At 49.8% G+C, this 21,444-nt stretch overlaps 1 protein-coding gene across 4 annotated transcripts in view; it reads left to right on the top strand.

The window, feature by feature from the left end:
* The window catches only part of CLEC16A (C-type lectin domain containing 16A), a 209,506-nt gene that overhangs the window by 147,141 nt on the left and 40,921 nt on the right, over positions 1 to 21,444 (top strand). For all 4 annotated transcript variants that reach the window (XR_014017681.1, XM_081257432.1, XM_081257433.1 and 1 more), the window contains exons 19-21: positions 5,834 to 5,985; positions 8,099 to 8,303; positions 10,019 to 10,183. Coding sequence is in view for 3 of the 4 variants with exons in the window: in XM_081257432.1 (XP_081113558.1) it covers positions 5,834 to 5,985; positions 8,099 to 8,303; positions 10,019 to 10,183 (522 nt within the window). In the remaining variant the exon portion in view is untranslated. The remainder of the gene's footprint in view (positions 1 to 5,833; positions 5,986 to 8,098; positions 8,304 to 10,018; positions 10,184 to 21,444) is intronic.

Genomic DNA, 21,444 nt, shown 5'->3' with positions numbered 1-21,444 from the left:
GGAAGTTAACTTTTAAAATAAATTTATTTTGGTAAAACATGAGTGCTTTCAAGAGAAAAATTAAGGACAAGTTCTACTTTGCTGCTCTAGATTTACTCTCACATGAGCATATGAATAGGAGTTTCCTTTGTCTGTTGTAGCAAAAGTTTATAAAACAACCTGAATGGCCATCAGCTGGGGAGCTGTGAAATCATTTAGAGTCACGACTGCAGTGGGAGAGAATGCAGCTATGAAAAATAGTGAGGTGGGTCCCTGGGTGCTGATGTATCACCAAAACGCGGGCTTCAGTGGTAAAAGCAAAGGGTGTATGTGGCATCTGTGAAAGACAAGGCAGGGGGTGGGGGGTACAGCTACATACACACTTGGAAATGCAGAGTGGACAGATAACAAGACATCAGTAGTGGTTGCCTCTGCAGAAGAGGACGGGGAGATTTACCATCCACTATAAAAAATTCCACGTCTTTTTTTTTTTTTTTTTGAAAATTGACCCGTTTCGATCTCTTAAAAACAAAAACACGACACAACATCAGTTTTGTTTTTTTGTTTCGTTTTCTTTTGTCTTGCTGTCCACAATTCAGTTATATCTAAATTGTAAGACCAAACAGAGTCCCCTGCCCAGAAGCAAAGAAAAAATTCCACACCTTTTAAAATAGAAACATGCGAATGTGTTATCTATTCAAAGAGATTGATAAGCTTAATGTCTTCAAATAGAATAAAGTGACAAATCTTTCCCCCTTTCAAATGAACCGGAAGGCAGTGCCTAAGGGTAGGAGGAACACATCACCCCTCCCTGGAGGGAGGTTCCTTCTGGTCCTGGGGTGCAGTGGAGACGTCTGTCATCCCACCTGCTCTGCCCGTAGGGCCCGGTCCCTCCCCACATGGAGACTTGGTCTCCATTATGGTTTGTGGTCTAGAGCCCCAGCATCCCTGCCGGCCCCCAAGCCCCTTGCGGCAGTGCCAAGCCTCATTCTTCACGGTCTGGTTCCCTAATACAGGATCTAACACCCACACGTTTGTTGAACTGGACGCCAGAACTCTCCAGCTCACACATCTGGCCAGTTTGGAAACGTGCACACCTGTGTGCCAAGAGGCGCTGCCGGTTTCTTGCCGTTGCCCTGGTCTCAATGATGGTCACTTCACTTTGGGATCAGGGAGAGCCGTCCAGCCGACAGCTAGACCTGGTGCTGCTTCCCAACCCTGGCTGGGCCCCAGAAGGACCTGAGGCCCTTTGCATAGGAGAGTCACTTTTCCTTTTATTTAAGCACACAAACAACATACCTCTTGGAAAAATCAGAACACTGCATATAAATTAAAATGACCTTGACCCCTCCCCCGCAGTCCCACCTCCTCCCCTCCAAAGAGGTAATCACTCTGCACCCTGCCAGACATTTTCTTAAATTTTCCTTTTACAACACATACTTGAGTCCATAGAAAATATACAGTGTCGTTTTGTGTGGTTTGATTTTATGCAAGTTGTGTCATACTGCATGTGTCATGCTGCAACTTTTTCCACTCAGCAGCACTTCTTGAGACTAAACCTTGTTGAAACATCTAGAGATCTCATTCCTTCCTTGTTATTGCCATATGTTTTTACACCGAATAAACATACATTTTTTAAAACAGCCTTCCCTTCTCACTAGACATCTGGGTCATTACAGACCCAAATCCCGCTGTCAACATCCTTGTTCCTGTCTCTAGGCCCACGCGTATGTCTTCCTGGGAACATACCAATTGCCGGGTCATAGAGTGTGAAACTTTCAGTTTTAATAAATAATGCTGATTGGCCCTTCAAAATGGCTACGTTAATTAATTCTACAAGAAGCGTTTGAGAATGTCAGTTTTTCTGTGGCCTCCCCAGTACCTGATGTTATCAGACATTTTTATTTTTGCCAGTCGGGGGGGATCCTGTTCTCATTTGTCTCCTGATTTAGCACGAGGCGGGGAGCACCTGTGTGTGTGTTCATTCTCTTGTCTGTGAGTGGCCTGTGGAGTTCTTCATATTTTCTCCTTTATTCATCTTTTGCCTTTTAAAGGTATTTTGCAAATATTTCCCCTAGTCTGTTTATGGGTTTGTTTGTTATCCATGAGGTAAATTTTAATTTTGAGGTAGTCAGTTTATCAACCTTACACTTATTTATCCATATGTATGGATCCTCATTTCTTTTTTAGAGAAATCCTTCCCTAAGGTCATGTGGATAGTCTGATAAATTTCTGTCGGTTTAAAAACTGAAGCCCTCAGCCCCACCCCTTTTGAAGTGAAGTTGGTGGGGGAAGGACGCAGGAGACCCAGGTGGGCCGAGAGATTTGAGCAGCGCCAGTGTAGGGGTGGCCCGTCACCTGCACTGGCCTCCCCCAACCACAGGCCAATCCTGAGAGGCCGCCAGCCACCCCAACATAGCCGCCCGCTTCTGAGTCCTCCCCACAAGCCTGCATCCCTCCCTCCCGGTACCTGGGTACCCGGCACGCCTCCCCCCAGCTCAGAGTGAAATCCACGGGCTCCTGCTCTCAGGCAGCAGGTGAAGGACTTGGACCGTGGGCAGAGCTGGGCCCCGTGCCGCAGCTCTCTCTCCTGGGCCCTCCTCCGACGGGAACGCTCACGGCCAGCGTGTGGAGCAGCCGAGGGGAGAGCCGAGGCGGTGAAGGCGTTTCCTGAGATGCCGCCCCAGGGGCCCGCAGATGTCACCCCAGCCAGACTCCCTTGATCTCTCTGCAGGATGCCCATACACCCTTCTGTTAGTCCACGGAAGCCGCTTCATTTCTCCTTAACTGCCCCCACAGCTTCTGAAAAGCCAGGGACTCCCTCCCTCTTGGAGCCATCCTGTCTCAGTGGTGACGGTGGCCTCTTAGTTTTCTTACGAAATCTCTCACGGGGCTTTGATGTCTCAATTGCATTTCTGAAAGTTGTTCCACTTTGGGGTTTTGTCCTTCCTTTTTTGTTCTTTGTGGCAGAGGTGGTAGGTCTTTTTTTCCCCCTGAAGTCCCTAAGCCCCCTGGGCTTTGTGAGGGGGTTGCCTGCCGACAGACCCCACTGACACCAACGCCCTGGCTGTGCCCGCTTTCCCGGCTCTCACCCGCACATGAACCTCTTCTGTGAATGTGGGGAAAGAAGAGCCAGGTTGTCCTGTTGAGGGGGGAAGGGACGGGGGAGAGAAAGAGAAAGGAAAAAGGAAAGAAAAGGCATCCTTTATGAGTTTAGTTTTCTCTTTTTAAAAAGTAAAAGATTCTAACTGGGGAACATGTTTTAAGTATTGAGTAAAGAAAATAAACTCTACCTACCACAAAGAAAATGTTTGTAAGAAAGAGTGTGAGGACTTCCATTTCTGATAATACAGAAGACTAGTGTCTTCCATGTGGAACTAGAAATTCTGAATACAGTCATTTTTAGAACTCTTCTTAAATACTTGGCTGGACCCTTGGGAAAGGGAGGAAGTTTCTTGCCCTCAATAAGAGAATGTGCAATCCAGACAGTTGAGCCTGTCTGGTGCTGGTGTTTGCCGTGGGGTATCTGGCTGTGCCGGGTGGTCATATGCTGGGGAGGAAAGACAGAAACACAAGGCCTTTCAAAGCTGAGAGGATAGACCGGAAGGCATCCCATGAAACCAGGATCTCAGACGGATTATGCTCTCAGAGGGTTAAACTGAGGTAGTGTGGGAGATGGGGGGGTGGGGAAGAGGAGGGAGGGGAAAAGAAGATGGCAGAGGAGAAATGTACCTATCATCCCTTAGATCTAAATGAAAAGTAAAAATGGAGAGGGGGGGTGTGGTGAAACCTTGGCAAAATACCTGAGCCCAAGGGTTTTTTGTTGTTGTTTTGTTTGTTCGTTTATTTATAAATTTATTTTATTTATTTATTTTTGGCTGCGTTGGGCCTTCGTTTCCGCATGCAGGCTTTTTCTAGTTGCGGCGAGCAGTGGCTACTCTTCATTGCAGTGCACAGGCTTCTCATCGCAGTGGCTTCTCTTGTCGCCGAGCACGGGCTCCAGGCGTGCGGGCTTCAGTAGTTGTGGCACGCAGGCTCAGTAGTCGTGGCTCGTGGGCTCCAGGCGCGCGGGCTTCAGTAGTTGTGGCACGCAGGCTCAGTTGCTCCGCGGCATGTGGGATCTTCCCAGACCAGGGCTCAAACCCGTGTCCCCTGCATTGGCAGGTGGATTCTTAACCACTGCACCACCAGGGAAGCCCCGGAGCCCAACTTTATCACATGTGCTTAAATTCTGGGGCCAGAATTGTTACTATCTGTGTTACCTTTCCCCCCAACCCACCACCAGTAAAATGAAGCCAAATATTAGGTCACAGAACGTATTGGGGTGATGAAATTGTGCTGCAACTGGAGTGTCACAGTCAGAGCACAGCTGTAAATTTACTAAAACTCAAACTGTACACTTAAAGTGGGAGAATTTTATGGTATATAAATTATCCCTCAATACAGCTGTTTACGAAAAAAAAACAACCCACCCACCATTCTTCTAATCAGGACTGTCTTTTAATGTTTCAGTATATTTCTCTGTGCTTATATTTCTTTGTAGGGATACACTTTTTTTTTTTAACAATCAACATCATAGTTATAAAGTTTTTATCACCTTGTTCATTTAAAATTGTAATGTCTTTTCCAATGCCATTGCAATTATTTGTAAATAGGATTTTTTTACTTGGGTCTTTAATACGTATTTCAAAAGTACATGTTGAATACTTTCTCATTTTAAAATAATTTCAAGCAATACAGTGGTATAGAGGGCAAAAATTAAAGTTCTTCTGTTGATACCACACAGACACACACACACACAGACACACACACACACACACACTCCCTCTCTCTCTCTCTCTCTCTCTCTCTCTCCCTCCCTCCCGCCCACCCCAGTTCTCACTTCCCTCCCCATAGGTAACCACAGTTCACAGTTTGGTTAAACATAATTTTTAAATGGGTGTATAATTTTCCATATGATGGGAAAAAATCATACTCAAGTGGTTCCCCTATTTGGGGGCATTTAGGTTGTTTCCTGGTTCAGCTGTTTCTTTTAAAACATGTTACAGAGGGTTTCACTGGAGGGAACTCAAAGCAGACTGTAGATTTAATGGCCCTGCGTTACTCTGGTGATTTCAAAGCCATCAAGGACAGGCAGTAAATTAGACCTCAAATCTGGGAGTAACTTCCAGCTAAGAGAAGGGACCAAGCGTAAGCTGAGGACCCCCTGCTAAATGCTTTACCTACCTGTTCTCATTTTAAGGCATCAGACATCTCAAGATAGGGGACATTATTCCCATTTTACAGATGGGAAACCGTGGTTTAGAGAGGCCAAGTGCCTTGCCCCAGATCGTGCATCATCTAGTGTAGAGCTCGGCTCTAAGTTGTCAGACACCAAACTGAGGTCTTGGTGATTCTATAACCGAGCGAGGGGCTCTTCCTTTCCTGTCTCCACTTAATCTAGGTGAACACCATCACAGGTGTAAACCACCAACGCCTGCAGGGAAGCACTGAAATGTTACTGGGATTCCGGATTTGTTGGGTATTTTTTTAGCTACAGGTGCAGTGCCTAATCCACAGCTAACATTGTACTGATGCTTTATGTACTTTCTCTGAGTTAGTCCTCACAAACAGTGCTTTGAGTGGGAGGGGCATGATCCCCATTTTTCAGATGAGGAATCTGAAGCCCAGAGAGGTACAGTAAGTTGCCCAGCATGACTTGGAGGAGGGACTCAGACCCAGGTGTGTGTGACTTCCAGCCCAGGCTCCGGTGCCAAGCTGCACTGCCCAGCAGAACACAGGTCAGCTGGAGTGTGTCCATCAAGCTGGGCAGCGGACTGCACCTCACTATGCTCTCTGTCCCCCTCTACCACAGACAACAGCGACCTGATCGCATGCACGGTGATCACCAAGGATGGCGGCATGCTCCAGCGGTTCCTGGCTGTCGACATTTACCAGATGAGTTTGGTGGAGCCTGACGTGTCCAGGCTGGGCTGGGGAGTGGTCAAGTTCGCAGGCCTTCTGCAGGTACGATGGCCGAGAGCTCTGGAAGCTCTTCTCGGTTGGCTGTACAAACACCCACAAAAGTGTCATCTTTACGGTCAAGTTCAAATGACGGTCAAATGACGTAAGGGCCACGTGAACAGATTATCATTGACAAAAGTTAGAATACCTCACAGATAAGAGCCAAGTCCCCTTTGACCAAAACCCAATTCTGACTCCTCTCGTCCATTATCAGATACGGTGCTTTGCCCAATATGTGTATGACTATAAGTACATGTACTGTTTTTAAAAATTGTACAACATGTAGTTGGAATGGGGTGTGTGTATTTTTTATACTGTCACATTGAATGTATTGTAAACTTTGCTTTTTTCACTCAACGAATGTTTTGGAGAACTGACTGTGTTAGTCTCTGCAGGCTTACTGGTGTTCTTTTAACTGCTGCCTGACTACACACCAAGGCAGAGTTAGCCAGCACCCTGTGGCTGCTTCCAGCTTTTTACCTTTACAGACAGTGCTGCTCTGAACAGAATTGTCCTTACTTCCTTGTGCACTTGGGCCACCGTTTCCCTAGGGCAGACACCAAGAAGTTGGGCTGTGCCTATTTGCTCTCTAGAATGATTGTTGCCACTGGTGACTTATGGACATTCCTGTGTCCTCCACCTCTCCAGCAGGCCTGGGCTCTAAACTGCCAAACGTCAAGCTGGAGCATGGGTTTTCTTAATGTTTGTCTAAATGATGGGTGACTAATGCCAGCTAGTTGGTCGAACGAAGCGTGGAACCAGATGAGTTGAAAACAGCCTCCAGCTCACGCCCTCCCCCACCATCACCCCCGCCAGACCCCTGGGCCCTGAGTTGCCCTGCGCTGAGTCTGTTTCCTTGCTGGGCAGTCCTGGTTGCTGGCAAGGCCTTGCCGGGGCGACCCACATCCACCTCTCCAGGGCAACCCACTCCCCAAGAGGACCACCCACGTGTTTGAGGATGCTGTTGCAACCATTTCCCAGCCTCCTCTTTTTCAAGATCTTTCCATTTAAAAAAGGTCTTTTACAGAAGGTGGTGTGAGAAGCAGCTATCTGAAGAAACTCTTATTTAGAAAAAGACTTCCACATATGAGACTGTCCATTAGGTGACTTAGTGCTTCTTATTTATCTAGGTTTATGATCAATTTCCTTTAGAATTTAGTGTCAGGAAAGTGTTTTTACCCCTCAGAGGATTAACACGTCGTCCCTCAGACAATGAAAGCCACATAAACCTTTTCTTTTGGTGGTCTTCCAGTAGCTTCTATTCATCAGGCCATTATTACGTGCCAGCCTCTCTCTCTCCGTCTTAAAAGCGTAATATCTCATCTAATTCCCACTGCAACATTTTGTGCCAGATTGAATGCCGGTGAACAGTATCTGTCTTGCTTCATGAGCCTTTTCAACATTTTCCCCACCTTTCTGACTTTCATGTCTGTCTCCTGTCTCCTGCTTTTATCTCAAACCTTACTTTGCACAGAATCCAATCTGATGTTTTAGATTGGATTTGTCCTGAGGATACTTGCTGTACGTGAGTTCTCCTCTACCTTTCAAGTGTAACTTTCTTCAAACGTCTGCTAAGTGGTCCTCCCCTATTCCTTTCTTGGAGTAGCTATTTCCTTTAGGGGCCAAGAATTCGTCAGAGACACAAAAATGGGAGCTAAGGATGCCCCCTTCTTAAGAGAAGCAAGGAAGGAATTGTTACGCTGGAGGAGATCACACTGGAAAGGACTAGGAACTTGGGTTTGTTATCTCTAGTTCCCCGAAGCAAGAATTGTTGAAGTTTGTTGGGCTCCCTGAGGCCCCATGAAGAGGCTGGTGTCCCGTGTGTTTACTAGCTGCCTCAAGTCCTCGCGGGGATGGAACAGGCCACCACAGCCAGCATCAGCTTCTTGAGCTCTCTGTGCTTCCCACCCCTCGCTTCCCGCCAGGCCTGGCCTGGTTTGTGCCTATCCTTGACTCTCTCAGACTTGGGGGAGTCTCAGATGGTCTCCTCCAGAGCAAAAGCAAAGTTCAATCTGGGGGACCTCATTCTAGATAAGATGTGAATCCACAGCTTCCGAGCAGCTACCTTCCCCCTGAACCTAACAGACACCCTTTCTTTGGCCTCCTCCCCCCGCAGGACATGCAGGTGACTGGCGTGGAGGACGACAGCCGCGCCCTGAATATCACCATCCACAAGCCTGCATCCAGCCCCCATTCCAAGCCCTTCCCCATCCTGCAGGCCACCTTTGTCTTCTCGGACCACATCCGCTGCATCATCGCCAAGCAGCGCCTGGCCAAGGGCCGCATCCAGGCGAGACGCATGAAGATGCAGAGAATAGCTGGTGAGTGCAGCCCCGGCGGGTGTCCTTTCGGCAGCGGGGCAGCAGCTGCCGCAGGCCGTCAGCATGGCTCTCACGTTGACCTTGAGAACCCCTATGACTCCTCTAGAAGAGGAAACATATGGTTCAGGAATGAGTTGTGTTTTGGTGAGAGAATGGAGAACCCTGAGTGTTTGATTTCTCCAAGTCTAGGGCTGCTTGGAAGAGGCAAGCCCTCCCTCCCAGGCAAGAGGCAGCTGTCAGTGTGGGACGACGGTTCTCCCTCCTGCACACGGACGTTCTCTAGTGTATGCCTGCAAAGCGTTTCAACGTTCCTTTGCCACCTCTGACCCTTAAAACAACCCTTGAGATGAGTAGGGCCTGTTCTCCCCATTTTACAGAAGAGTAAACTGAGGCTTAGTGACTTGCCCACAGCCACTCAGGCAGTTAGTTGGCAGAACCCAAATGCAGAACTTCCTACACTAAAGCCCATCCCTTCCTCCTCTCCGTTCCCAGCTCTCATGAGAGGCAGCCCTGCCTGGTGAGGGGCCCGTGACCCAGCACTGGATTCGGAAGTGTCGTTTCACATTGCACAGGGACTGTGGTGAATCTGTGAGGCGGCCCTACACCGCCCAGTGTCAGGAAGGCCCCAGCTTTCTTAGAAGTGAAGGCGCTGAAACGAGGGCATTCCCTTCATCAGGGTGGAAGGCACAGCGTCCTCCTCGGGGAAAAGGCGTTCTATCAACTCCTAAAATCACGAACAGCCTTTCACAAGAAACCAGTGCCTTTCAGCTCAAGCACCAATGGTTGTTCTGGTGTGATCACTGGGAGGCTTTCCAGTCCACTGGGAGAGAAGGGGAGCGTTCTCGAGGAGTCACCTAAAAAGAAACACTTGGAGGGCAGGGTTTCTGGATACTGTGAACTCAGTCATTTCCTGCACGTGCCCCGTTGATTTGCGCAGGCCTGCATCCCATATAGTCCTCATCTTAGTTCTCACTTAGCTGAAACTTGGCCTCCAAAATCATTACAGAAGCATTTTGTAATGTGCAAAGTGACTTAAATCATTCAGTCCTTTCTCTTAAGATTTATTTCCAGAGGGTTGCTTGTTTGTTTTTTTTTTAATGTAAAGTAATTTCTCACAGCTGGCATGAAGGCTAAATATTTCATTTGAAAATTGAGAATTATGCCGTAAAGTGGCTGTTAGAGCTAACGCCTTGGGTATTTCTCAAATTGATTTTAAAAAGCCCCTCCAAATTGCTGTATCGTGAGATTTCTGCGTGCAAGAGAGGACAGCAACAGAGACACACACACTCATAAGTACACAGGCACACGTGCGTGTAAGTTCTCTCTCACACACTCTTCCCCACACGCATAGATTTATGAACTTTCACAGCAGAATTGGCCCCGTTTGCTTTGGGGTCTGAAACTGTACCCAGGGCTAAGCCTTGGTAGGGTCTTTTGTGTATGGAAGCCAAGAATCCGAGGTGAAGATGGGCCTGGCATTCATCTCTGAACCACTCTCTAGGCACTGCTTGTGTTATGAGCCTCAGGCGGGACCCTTGGTGTCACGCTGGTCTCCCCAGCTCGAGGCTGCTGGCTGCCTGCTTGGCATTGTCTGAGGGATGTGCCTGGCAGAGCTGTGGCCACACCTGCTACAGCCGTGCTGCCCGAAGTCTCGTCACCTACATTCCCATCCCACGCACGTGCTGAGCTTGAACCACGGGTTTTTTTGAACGTAGCCCTCCTGGACCTCCCGATCCAGCCGACAACTGAAGTCCTGGGGTTTGGTCTCAGCTCATCCTCCACCCAGCACCTGCCTTTCCGCTTCTACGACCAGTGCCGCCGGGGCAGCAGCGACCCCACGGTACAGCGCTCTGTGTTCGCGTCGGTGGACAAGGTGCCAGGTAAGCCGGCCCCCACCCTGTGCCACCTCCTGTCCCCTCCAGGGAGCGGGAGAGGGGTGGTTCCAGGACCTTCTCTGTCTTGAGCCTGCGTAGGCTTTCCTTCCCCTCTCAGAAACCCCATTTCTTAGAACTTATCAAAGTGCAGCACAAGATTAAACACAAGCCCCAGAAAGAAATCTTGGCTTTCTCTTTGGTGTTCTGCCGCCGGGGTTTGGTTTTCCAGAGATTTGTTTGAGGGTGTGGAAGAACTTCTCAGAATTAAGACTAAAAATTTCTTGGAAATACTTTAGATTATTAGTAACAAGGTAGTGGGAGAGTCATTTCCTCCATGTAGGATGACTAGAAAGAGCTAGTAGTGTGTGCAGTTCCTGTTTAAGCCCCTGAAGAAGTGAGACTTCAGAAGAAGGTCCCGCTGCCCCCGGGCGGCTGCCACTCTCTTCTTTCTGGGAGCCTCTCTTCCCACTTTCCCCAAAGCGCATCTCTAACTTACCTCCCCGCCTCTCCAGAAGAGAAGCATGAATAGAAAGTTCAGGGTCGCCTGGTGAAGCTGAAAGTACTGGTTCTCCAGAAGGGCCGGCAGGCTCCCCCTTCCTGTTCTGACATGTCTGCTTTAAGTAAATCCATATGCATCCCAACCCCTCGAAAGAGAACCTTGCTCTTGGTTACAAAACTTCAGAAAACTGGCCAAGCTGTCCCCTGCAACTTCACTTCTCCGCAGTTAGGGCTTCGAACCTCAATTGCGAATGTGACAAAATGTTTTCAAAAGCACTTACCCATTTAAGAACAAAATCCAGTGAAAAGAACCTGACCCAAACCAGGATCCCTGTTTCCCCTCCACCCCATGATTCATTCTGATTTCATTCTTTGATTTGATTAATTCATTTCAGAAATATAGTATATACTATAAGCATATGATTTCTTTAAACCCAAACAGGACATGATAAAATGAAAAATAAGACTACTTGGCCCCAGAAGTAAGCATGGTTAACAGTTTCTTGCATTTCCTTCCAGAAATGTTTTGCTTGTCTGTTTTTTTTTTTTTTTTCTTTTTGCGTTACACGGGCCTCTCACTGTTGTGGCCTCTCCCATTGCGGAGCGCAGGCTCCAGACGCGCAGGCTTGGCGGCCATGGCTCACCGGCCCAGCCGCTCCGCGGCATGTGGGATCTTCCCAGACCGGGGCACGAACCCGTGTCCCCTGCATCGGCAGGCAGACTCTCAACCACTGCGCCACCAGGGAAGCCCCTGCTTGTCTGTTTTTACACCCGGGGTTATACCATATGTGTGATTCTACATCTTGCTGTTTTCACTTATTGACAAGTCAGTGTTACGTGTAAGCACATGTAAATTGACCTAACGCTCATTCACTGTTGTGTGGTATTTTATCATATGGACGGAACAAAAAAGTCTTTTATAACATTTTGGATGGATGGACATTTGAGTTGTTTCCAGTGTCTTGCTCTTCCATTGTCAAAGTGAACCTCCTCGGGGTATCTTTGTGTAAGTGTGCAAATCTCACGTGTCTATGGGATAAATTCCCAGTGGTGGATCTGCCAAGTCGAAGGGGAGGTTTTTTCATCTTAATATATGTAGTCCCAACATGCACTCTGGAAAAAGTGCGCCAGTTCACGCTGCCACCCACTGCCTGCAACTGCTTTCATTCTTAAATCCAGTCTTAGGCTACAAGGCGGATTGTAGCCCTGCCTCTGTGTTCAGCCATGCAATATGAGATGATTCTGCCTGCTCGGGGGTCTGGAGGCTTCTTTGTTAAAAATTCTCCAGGTTGCTTTCTGCCCTGTAGAGATGGTTGCTAAGTAAATATAAATGATGACCATGAGTCTAGGTTAACTAAATACACACTGGCCTGGTAAGAAATCATTTCTTTCTTCCTTTTTTTTTTTTTTTTAAACACACAGTTGTAATTTTATTATAACATATTATTACAAAGCACCGCTTTGTAATTTTTTTAATTGAAATATAATTGACATTTAAGATTATATGACTTAAGAAATCAGTTCTTTAGGGTCATCAGGGCTTCTCTGAGCTCAGGAACTAATGGGTTAAGGAGAAAAGCTTGGTCCTTGTTTCCGCTCCCCCATCTTTGGAACAAGGCAAGTGTAAATTAATAAACAGAGCCGGATGTCACGTTCATCGGCCTCTGCACAGCCACCCCTCTGTTTGCAGAAGGCTTTGCAATTACTTACTTCTCCCGTCCTGCCTGGGCTCCAGGGGAAGAGCGAGGTCATCCAGGGCTGGGGGTGTCGCCGTGCCGACAGTGGCCCGGGCCTGCTGCCTTACGGGCGGGGGGATGGGCGGGGGGGGGTACAGCTGGAATGCCCAGTGTCTTCTTGCTGGTCCCAGGGTCGGGATTCGTGACGCTGGGCCACTTGGGACTGTGGAAGTCAAAGGTGGCGCCTGAACGCCGCAGGCATCCACCCCTTGGCAGTATCTCTCCCCCAACAGCCCCTGGCGGTGGAGACATTCTCTCAGCTGTGCCCCCCGAGGGCGGCTGCTCTGGGGCCTTGGGTGAAGAGGCCTCGCTGCCCCCTGTCCTCGCCTGGGCCAGAGATGTGACCTGAAGAGTGAGCCTTAGCGTGACTCGAGAGAGGGAAGGGCACCCGCCCGCCCCGCTCCTCGCCACCTGCTAGCTCAGATTTGGCCCCGCAGGTGCCCAGCATCTTGAGGTCATCCTTCGTTTTCCCTTTGCTCTCCCACACCCACAGGGCTGCCCTGCCTCCAGAACACACCCCACCGTCTTCCCCCGCCACCAGCATCTCTTCCTAGATCGTGGCAGCGGCATCAGAGGCATTCCCTGGCTTCCAGCCTCGTTCCCTCCCTTCCATGCAGCCAGAGGCATCTTTCTAGAACATAAGTCAGATCACATCATGCCCCTGCCTGTAGCCCTCCAGTAAGCTTCCCGTTGCTCCCGAAACAAAATCCATGTCTTTCGCTCTGACCTAGTGTGATCGTTGTGGGATGGGCCCCAGCCGGCCTCTCAGACGCAGCCCCCCACCTTTGTGCTGTCCCTGCGCCGGCTGTACCACCCCTGCTGCTCCTCCAAGTCAGCGCTTCTCAAGCTTTTGGCCTCAGGCTTCCTTCTTCTTCTATTTTTTTTTTTTTTTTTTTTTTTGGCCGCACGGCATGTGGGGTCTTAATTCTCCCACCAGGGATCGAACCCACGCCCCCTGCAATGGAAGCTCGGAGTCCTAACCACTGGACTGCCAGGGAAGTCCCAGCACCCTTCATACTCTTTGAAAGGTATTGAGGAATTCACAGAGCTTCAGTTTGTGTGGCTTATGTTTATTGATATTTCAAGTATTAGAAATTAAAACTGAGAAATACTTTAAATATTTAATTATTCGTTTAGAAAATAATAATAACCCATCCTATGTAAACATAAATAACATAGTTCTTTATGAACAATAACTGTTTTCCAAAACAAAAGTTAATTTTTATATTTTTGCAAGTCTCTTTAATATCTGGCTTAATAGAAGACAGCTGAATTCTCGTATCTGCTTCTGCTTTCAACCTGTTGTGAGAACGTGGACTCTGGAAAACTCCTCTGTGTACTCCTGGGAGAATGAGTGTAAAAGGAAAATGCCGACATTATTTTTATGGAAGTTCTGAGCCTGGGACACCCCCCAGGGTCCCCCAGACCATGCTTTGAGAACCACTACCCTAACTCACTGTGCTCTCTCCTGCCCCAGGGCCTTTGCATTGAATGTTCTTCCCTAGATCTGTGTGTGGCTACTTCCTGCCAATCCCTCAGGCTTCAGTCTGCATGCCACCTGCTCAGAGAGGCCTTTCCTGATCCCCACCCCCACCCCTAGCCCCACTGCATCACATTGGCCTGGTTTATGTTCTCTGTGGCCCTGGGGCTCCGTACCTAGCTGACATTTGTGTACCTTCCTCCCCCACGGAGAGGGTCACTTCCACGGGGACCTGGAGTGTCCCCTTCACTGCTGTACTGCAGCGCCTAGCACGGTACCTTCATTCAGTCTTCACTGAGTAAGGAGTGAGGCTTTGTTCTTATTCTCCACACAGCCTCAGAGCAGATCCCATCAGATGCCTTCTCCCTGTGCGGACACCAGGGAGAGGAGCAGTTCCCACAGGGGCCCCAGACGTTGGGTGGTTTAGGCTGCGGCACTTTGACAAGGGAACACGAGGGAACGGCAGCCCCCAGATCTTCAGCAGCATTCCTCGACTTAACTCCTGTCACCAAAGTGAGTGAGATGTGCGTCCCGGGCACCCGGGTGATAAGACTTGGGTTGGTTGCACGTCAGTTTCACCAAGCTCACCTTACTCAGAGTTTGCTGGAGGGGTCATCAGAAGCCCGGCCCAGGTTGGCCTCCGATGCTGTGGCACCCATAGCTGCCATCTGGGTATTGCTCTGTGTCCCTTGCCATAGGCCACACTGTTGCAACATCCCAGGCCGGATGGGATCCTTGCTCCTGCCTGGGAACAGTTCACAGGGGAAGAAACAGTGCTGGCCACCTGCCTCTGGGAGATTGCGGGAAGAGGCAGCTCTACTGTGACACATCTTCCAAGTTTATCTGCAGGTCCAAGTAATTGTCACAGAGCCATTTGTCTCCCCCTTTCCAAGCTATACATGATTATATTTGATGAAAATATACCTTTCATTTCCTTGGAAGAGATATTAAAGTAGAATATAAATCAGGACTAATAGGCGACTAGCCACTTTGGTATATTTTTCTTCTTCCATTTGGCTTGGAAAGAAACCACAAATTCTGTTTATCGGCCGGCTTTATGTTTATGGCTCTCGCCCCCATAGAATGTTCAGCTCCGTGAGGGCAGAGGCCGGTGTGCGCATGGCCGGGGAGGGAGGGGTCAGCAGTGACTGGCATGTCTGGCGGGCAGGCGCAGCCGGGTCTAGAGTCCAGCTTTGAGGTGCGGTGCTCCATGGTTGGTGCCCTCGAGGATTCGTACCACTGACCCACAGTGACAGCTGATTGCCAGAATCTGCCAAGGCAGGGCGGGGTGTTGAAAACTAGCTCACTGTGCAGTCTTCCCATGAACACCTGTGGACCAGCAGACCCCAGAGCAGAGGCTATTTCTGGAAGTAACCCTGGGCATCAGGGGGCAGTGGGCTCCAGTCCACGGGCCGGGGCTCTGGCCTTCCTGACCCCTTCTGGGCTCCTTCTGGCCCAGAGGCTGCTCACAGGCGTTCACCTGGGGGTGGGAGGGCTGGTGACAGAACACCACCGTCCCTCTGGCTCGGGTCCTACCCAGGCCCTTCCTAATTCTTACCCAAACAGAAGGGCTCTTAGAACCTAGCGTGTTACGGGGATTGGAGTGGGACAGCCAAGCAGGTTGACACCCACTGGCCCTTACTGACGAGGGCTCAGTGACATGTTTAAAAAAAGTGACCCTTCCCCAGCTGAGGACAATCAGCTGCCCCCCACCAGCCTTTTAGCTCCAGGGAAAGGACGGTCTGCCTCTTTCACTGCCCTCTACCCTGTTCAGGGTAGTCCTGTTGCAGTCTGGCCCCTGCCCCCTTTCTACAATCAGCTCCTCTCTCTTCTCTGTCCTGGGCTCTCTTTGCAGATAATAAAACAACCCAGCATTTCAGCCCCATTGGCTTTCTGTCTGCACCTCGCGAGGGCCAGACGCGTCCTATTCAGGACCTCTGTCCTCGCGCTGCCCTGTGGCTGGAGCCTGAAACCCTCTGTGAGGCTGGTGCCTTCTCAGCGTTCAGGGCTCTGCTCACATTCCTCTTCGGAGGCCTCCCCAGGGGCCCCACCCACCCCAGTCCCCCTCTGTGCAGCAGCTGGGTTTTAGTTTTTCAATTGAGGTGGAATTCATACAGCGTGAAATTAACCATTTGACAGTATACAACTCAGTGGCATTTAGTACCTTAACAGTCTTGTGCCACCATCCCCTCTACTAGTTCCAAAACATTTTCCTCAGCCCCAATCAACCCTGTACCCACTAAGCCGTCACTCCCCATCCCCTCTCCCCCCAGGCTTCTGGCACTCACTCATCCCCTCTGTCTCTGGATTTGTCTCTTCTGGATATTTCATACAAACCCTACAATGTGTGACCTTTTGTTTCTGGCTTCTTTAACTTAGCATGATGTTTTGGAGGTTCATCCACATTGTGGCATATGTCAGATCTTCATCCCCTTTCATGGCCGAACAACAGCCCATTGTGTGGATAGACCTCCTTTGATTTATCCATTCTTACACCTGTTGGTGGCCATGGGGGTTGTCTCCACCTTTTAGCCAATGTGAATAGTGCTGCTACGAGTGTGTGTGTATGAGTTTTTGTTTGAACACCAGTGTTCAGCCTTTTGGGCCATCTACCTAGGAGTGGAATTGCTGGGTCGAATAGGAATTTAACTTTTTGAGGAGCTGCTTTCCCACAGTCTTCAGAGCCCTCACCTTTCACTGAAGTTGCCCACTTGTCTTCTCGTCTGCATCACTGCCCTGCGCTAGGATAGAACGTTCCGGGGCCCTGTTCGTCCTGCCCTCAATGGCTGACACTTCATGAGTGAGCAGGTGCTCAGTGACTGTCGAAGGCGGGTGGGGACGTGGATTGGTAGCTGGAGGCTCGGACGGGTGAATTGTTCCCAGCAGACTGTGACTTGCCTCGCTCGCACCTGGCTCTGGCTCCGGCCCCAGTCGGTAGGGGCTCGGGGTGCCAGTGGGAGAGTCAGCTTCCCTCGCTTCTTATCCCACTGGATTCAGGGCGCCATCTGTCTCTGGGCAAACATCGGAATCACTGAGCACGAGAGTGAGTGCTGTGCTTTCCATAGGTGTGATCTTTGTCAAAGGCAAACAAAGCGGCCTTATCAGTCATTGACCCAGAACACTAAATAGTTCTGTGGAAAGGCAGTGCAGTTCCAGAGCCAGCCTTTGGCAGCTGAGTAACTGAGGAAGAATGCAAGATTACAGTGCGCGGGAGCCAGCCCAGCTGGCCACAAAGCCTCGACTGACATCCTGAAAAAAAAAAAAAAAGAAAAAGAAAGGGAGGGAAAAAATCAATGTTTAATTCATAGACCTCAGTTCTGACTTCTCCCCTGGGGAGAACATACTAGGTGCTAATGTCATCTCATGGCAGTGTTCTCCAGAAACTAATTTTTTTTTTTCCCCTGCAGTACGCGGGCCTCTCACTGTTGTGGCCTCTCCCGTTGCGGAGCACAGGCTCCGGACGCGCAGGCTCAGCGGCCATGGCTCACGGGCCCAGCCGCTCCGCAGCATGTGGGATCTTCCCGGACCGGGGCAAGAACCCGTGTCCCCTGCATCGGCAGGCAGACTCTCAACCACTGCGTCACCAGGGAAGCCCCAGAAACTAATTTTTTAGGCCTGTTATTTTTCTTGTTTCTGATTATAAAACTGGAGCCAGCTCTCTCCTACCAGCTTGCCCAAGGGGAAGAAATATCCTTTCTGGTGTCACATGGGAAGGAGAGGCCTCCCCTCCCCCCTCCAGTCTCCCTAGTCCCATGTTAACCCCTCCCAGCCACCAGCTCCCTGGTCAGAGCCTCGGGCCACTGGGTTGGTGAGTTACAGAAACTTGAATCTGACCCCATGGCCTTTGTTTTTTTTTATTTAAAGCAAAATATATAGATCTGCTAAGCACTTTATGCAGGGTTCTCATTTGATCTGCCTCAGAAGGAAGTTTTTACCATTTTCCTCTTCTACATACGAGGAAGCCACCCACCCAAGGTCACACACACCCGATACCGTCCACAGCAAGGCTTTGAACACAGGCCTGCCCAGGTCACACCCTGAGCCACCACCGCCAGTCCCTTTCATTCCTGACTCAGTTTTGATGCTCCCGAAGTGACTTCTCCCCACCTGAGGCCTCAGTGGTATCGGGCAAAATCACATTGCTGGCTCCAACCCTCAGCATGTTTCGGACAGAAAAGTCATCTATTTCTGGAAGTGTGGGGTACAGTTTGACTGGAAGAATTAACTGTGCCAGGCACTTTGTATACATTAATTCTATCCTCCGCACAACTCTGGAAGCGAGTATCACTTGCTCTGCTGTACAGATAGGAAACTGAGGCTCAGACCAAGCCCACACAGCTCTCACGGGTGGCCGAGATCCCTACCTCCACTTCCTGCCTCTGAAGACCACTTGCTTCAAGGCTGGCTTGGTGATGGCTTAGCAGCTCCACCTGAGGGCTCTGCCACGTGAGAGGTTGGTAGGACAGAACCTCAGGAGAGAGGGGACTCTTGGGTGGCCCTGGCCCAGGCAGAGCGCTCCCCATCCCTGTCTTCTGTGTGACACACCTGCTCCCGAGTCCTCCCGCTCCAAGCCCGCCTCCACTGGATCAGGGACAAACCTGCCAAGCTGTGATGCAGAAAGACACTCTTCTCCCAGAGCTGCCGCTTCCAAACCAGGCTAGGGGTCAGGGTCACTCAAAGGCCATCCTTGTACAAATTTGTTCCTGGTCCTTCACGAACAAAAAGCAGAAATGAGATTTCAGAATCCTGCCTGAGCAAAAGTAGCAGGATTTGTGCTTCTTTCAAAGCTGTCTGGCAATTGTGTCTAAGAGATCAGTCTTCAAGTGACTGAGCTGAGTCCATGGGGTTCCTGCTTGCCAGACTGCTTCTCGGTGTCCCCAGGGCAGCTGTGAAGAGAGAGCCTGAGGATACTGTCAGGCTGGGAGCACACAGGCCTCGGAAGGAACCACGTTCCCAAACCAGGGCCCACAGTGTTTCCCCCTGGAACGTGCACCCCCCACAGACGCTTTCCCAGTAGACACACCAGCACTTGTCTGAGGAGCCCTCTTGTGAAATGAGCGCTCAGTAGGCAGAGCCAGCCATCATGCTCCAGACAGGCTTTTCTGGGGGCGCAGAGGCTGGGAGGAGAAAAGAGTTCCGAAGAATTGAGTGTTGCTTCACTTGTCGAGGTCATTACCCACTTCAGACGCTGAAGCAGCTGGGTGTCCTGGAGCCTGGAGCCTTCTGGCAATGACAGTGCATCAGGGAGTGGGTTGCCAGCCGAGAAAAGCTTGGGAGCCCAGGCAGTGGGTGTGGGAAGAGACCAAAACCCCAGCTTCATGCTGCCATTTGACCTTGGCTACACCGTGGATTGTTCTGTGGGCTCGGGCAGGCCCACACGGGGCAGCCTCGCTGGAAGCACAGGACAGGCAGGCGTGTTCCAGAGCAAGCGGCACAGCTACTCGTGTGCATGCCTGTCCCCGCCCCCAGAACGCAGCTCCTGTCACTTCTCGACTCCGGACTTCTTAGTATAAGTGAAGTACGTTTATTGCAGAACAATTGGAAAGATGGAAAAGTACCAAGAAAGATAGAAAGGATAGACTGTCCGGTGTCCTGCCCCATTGTTCTTTCTGTTCATCCTTTGTGGGGTTTCTTTTCTCAGCAGCAGTGCTTGCCCAGGTGAGAGTCAGCGAAGGAGGAGGCTTAGCACAGCCCTGGAGCAGACAGTCAGGTTCAAGTCCTAGCTCCACCTCATCCTCGTTACGTGGCCTTGGGCCAGTTAGTCACCCCTCTGGGCCTGTTTATTCACATAAAAAATGGGGATGATACACAGCAGTGTGAATGTACTTAACACGACTGAACTGTGTGCTAAATAATATTTAAGGTGGTAGATTTTATGTTATGTGTATTTTACCATAATTAAAAAGGAAAAAAAAGTGAGGATGGAAATGTCACCTACCTCATTAAGCTCCCCTGAGCATAAAATGAGTTAATTCACGTAAGTGCCTGGAACGATTGCCTCCCCGTGTGCAGCGTGCTGTAAAGGTTATCTCAGTATTTTTTATGGTCGTTGTTATTAGTCAAGGCTGACCCCAAATGATATGTTCCCTTTCTACACGTTAAATCAGTTTGCACAAAGTTAATAATCCAGGGGCCCCTCCTGCTGTAAATAACAACAACAACAAAAAAAACCCGCAGTTGTACAGATTTGCTCATTTCAGAAGGGCTTTTATCAGGTGCTGATAAAACACCGGGGCAGAATTTCCTTTCCCCTGCAGAAGGGCCATGAGATTTCTGGTCACATGATTTGCCTGAGGTCCCACAGCTCTAGAGGGAGAGCCAGGGCCAGAGACGAACAGAGACATGTCCCCTGCAGCCCTGGCCCCAGCACATACCCGTGCACCCCTGACACTGGCTGCCATCGTTGACTCCACGCCTGCCTGAGCCAGGCAGTTCCCACTGAGCCTTGCAACAGCCCTGGGGGGCTGGCGCCTTTCCTCAGTGTGCTGACCAGGAAACCGGAGCTTGGAGAAGGGGAGCACCTGGCCCGTCGGCTTCCCACTCCACGAACCCCTGTGTCTTCAGTCCTGAAGATTATCCGGTGGCAGAACACCTGAGGATCAGGTGTGCTTCAGGAACCCTGGAAACTATCGCTGTCTCCCGTTCCAGGAGCACAGAAACCAGCAGAGAATGTGACTGTATTCTGTGGATGCAAGCCTCTGCGTCTAAAGGCAAATTCCATAAAGTTATTTGAAGAAACTTTCCAAGCCTTTTCCTACTGATGTTTCTTTTTTGCTGCTGAGTCATTTGTTTTATTAACTGCAAGTTATCATTAGCAGACAAGTGATTACAAATGCTAAGGATCGAAGCCTCGTTTGTGGGATAAAACTCAGAAACTGAGAAAATTCTAGCCCTTAATTTTATCTTTGAATTGGAAAAAGACCACTTTGATTTTTTTTTTTTTTTTTTTGCCCTAAAATATCTCCTCACTAGCTCGAGGAACCCCAGGGTTCCCCCTGGAACAGGGTTTGAGAACCACTTTACCACTTCCCAAGAATCAGTCATAGTGCCCACCTTGAGATCTAAGAGGATGAGATGCCAAGTAAGTGGCATTGCTTAGTGTGCAGACGGCTGGAAGGAGAGTTGTTAATTCACGAGGACCTGCAAAGCAGGAGAAGAACCAAAACAGAAGGTGGGGACGGGGCCCAATAATAGCACTCACAGGTTCACAGAGGCCTAAGTCATTGGGCCTTCCACATGTCCTCTCCTGTGTGCCCTAGACGGCCCCCTCAAAGCATGGCAGCTCCTAGGGGCCAGGGTAGGAGACCACCAGGAGAGAAGGAATTGGGGGCGGGGGGCAGGTGAGGGAAGAACTGGCTTTTTTTTTTTTTTTTTTAAGGACTTAAAAAATTCCAAGGAAGTTACATGATGCATACACTAACTAGGGTCGGGAAAGGGAGGATCTTTCTGAGGTCTCTCGTGAAGTAAATAAATGCTGTGCAGAGCTACATATAAAGAGGACCAGATCAGGGAGAAGGACTTACAAACAGGTCGTGCAGAGCAGAGAGGCGGGC

This window comes from Mesoplodon bidens, assembly GCF_964165515.1.
Source record: "Mesoplodon bidens genome assembly, chromosome: 15".
Classification (NCBI taxonomy): domain Eukaryota; kingdom Metazoa; phylum Chordata; class Mammalia; order Artiodactyla; family Ziphiidae; genus Mesoplodon; species Mesoplodon bidens.
This window is presented reverse-complemented; position numbering and strand designations above follow the sequence as displayed.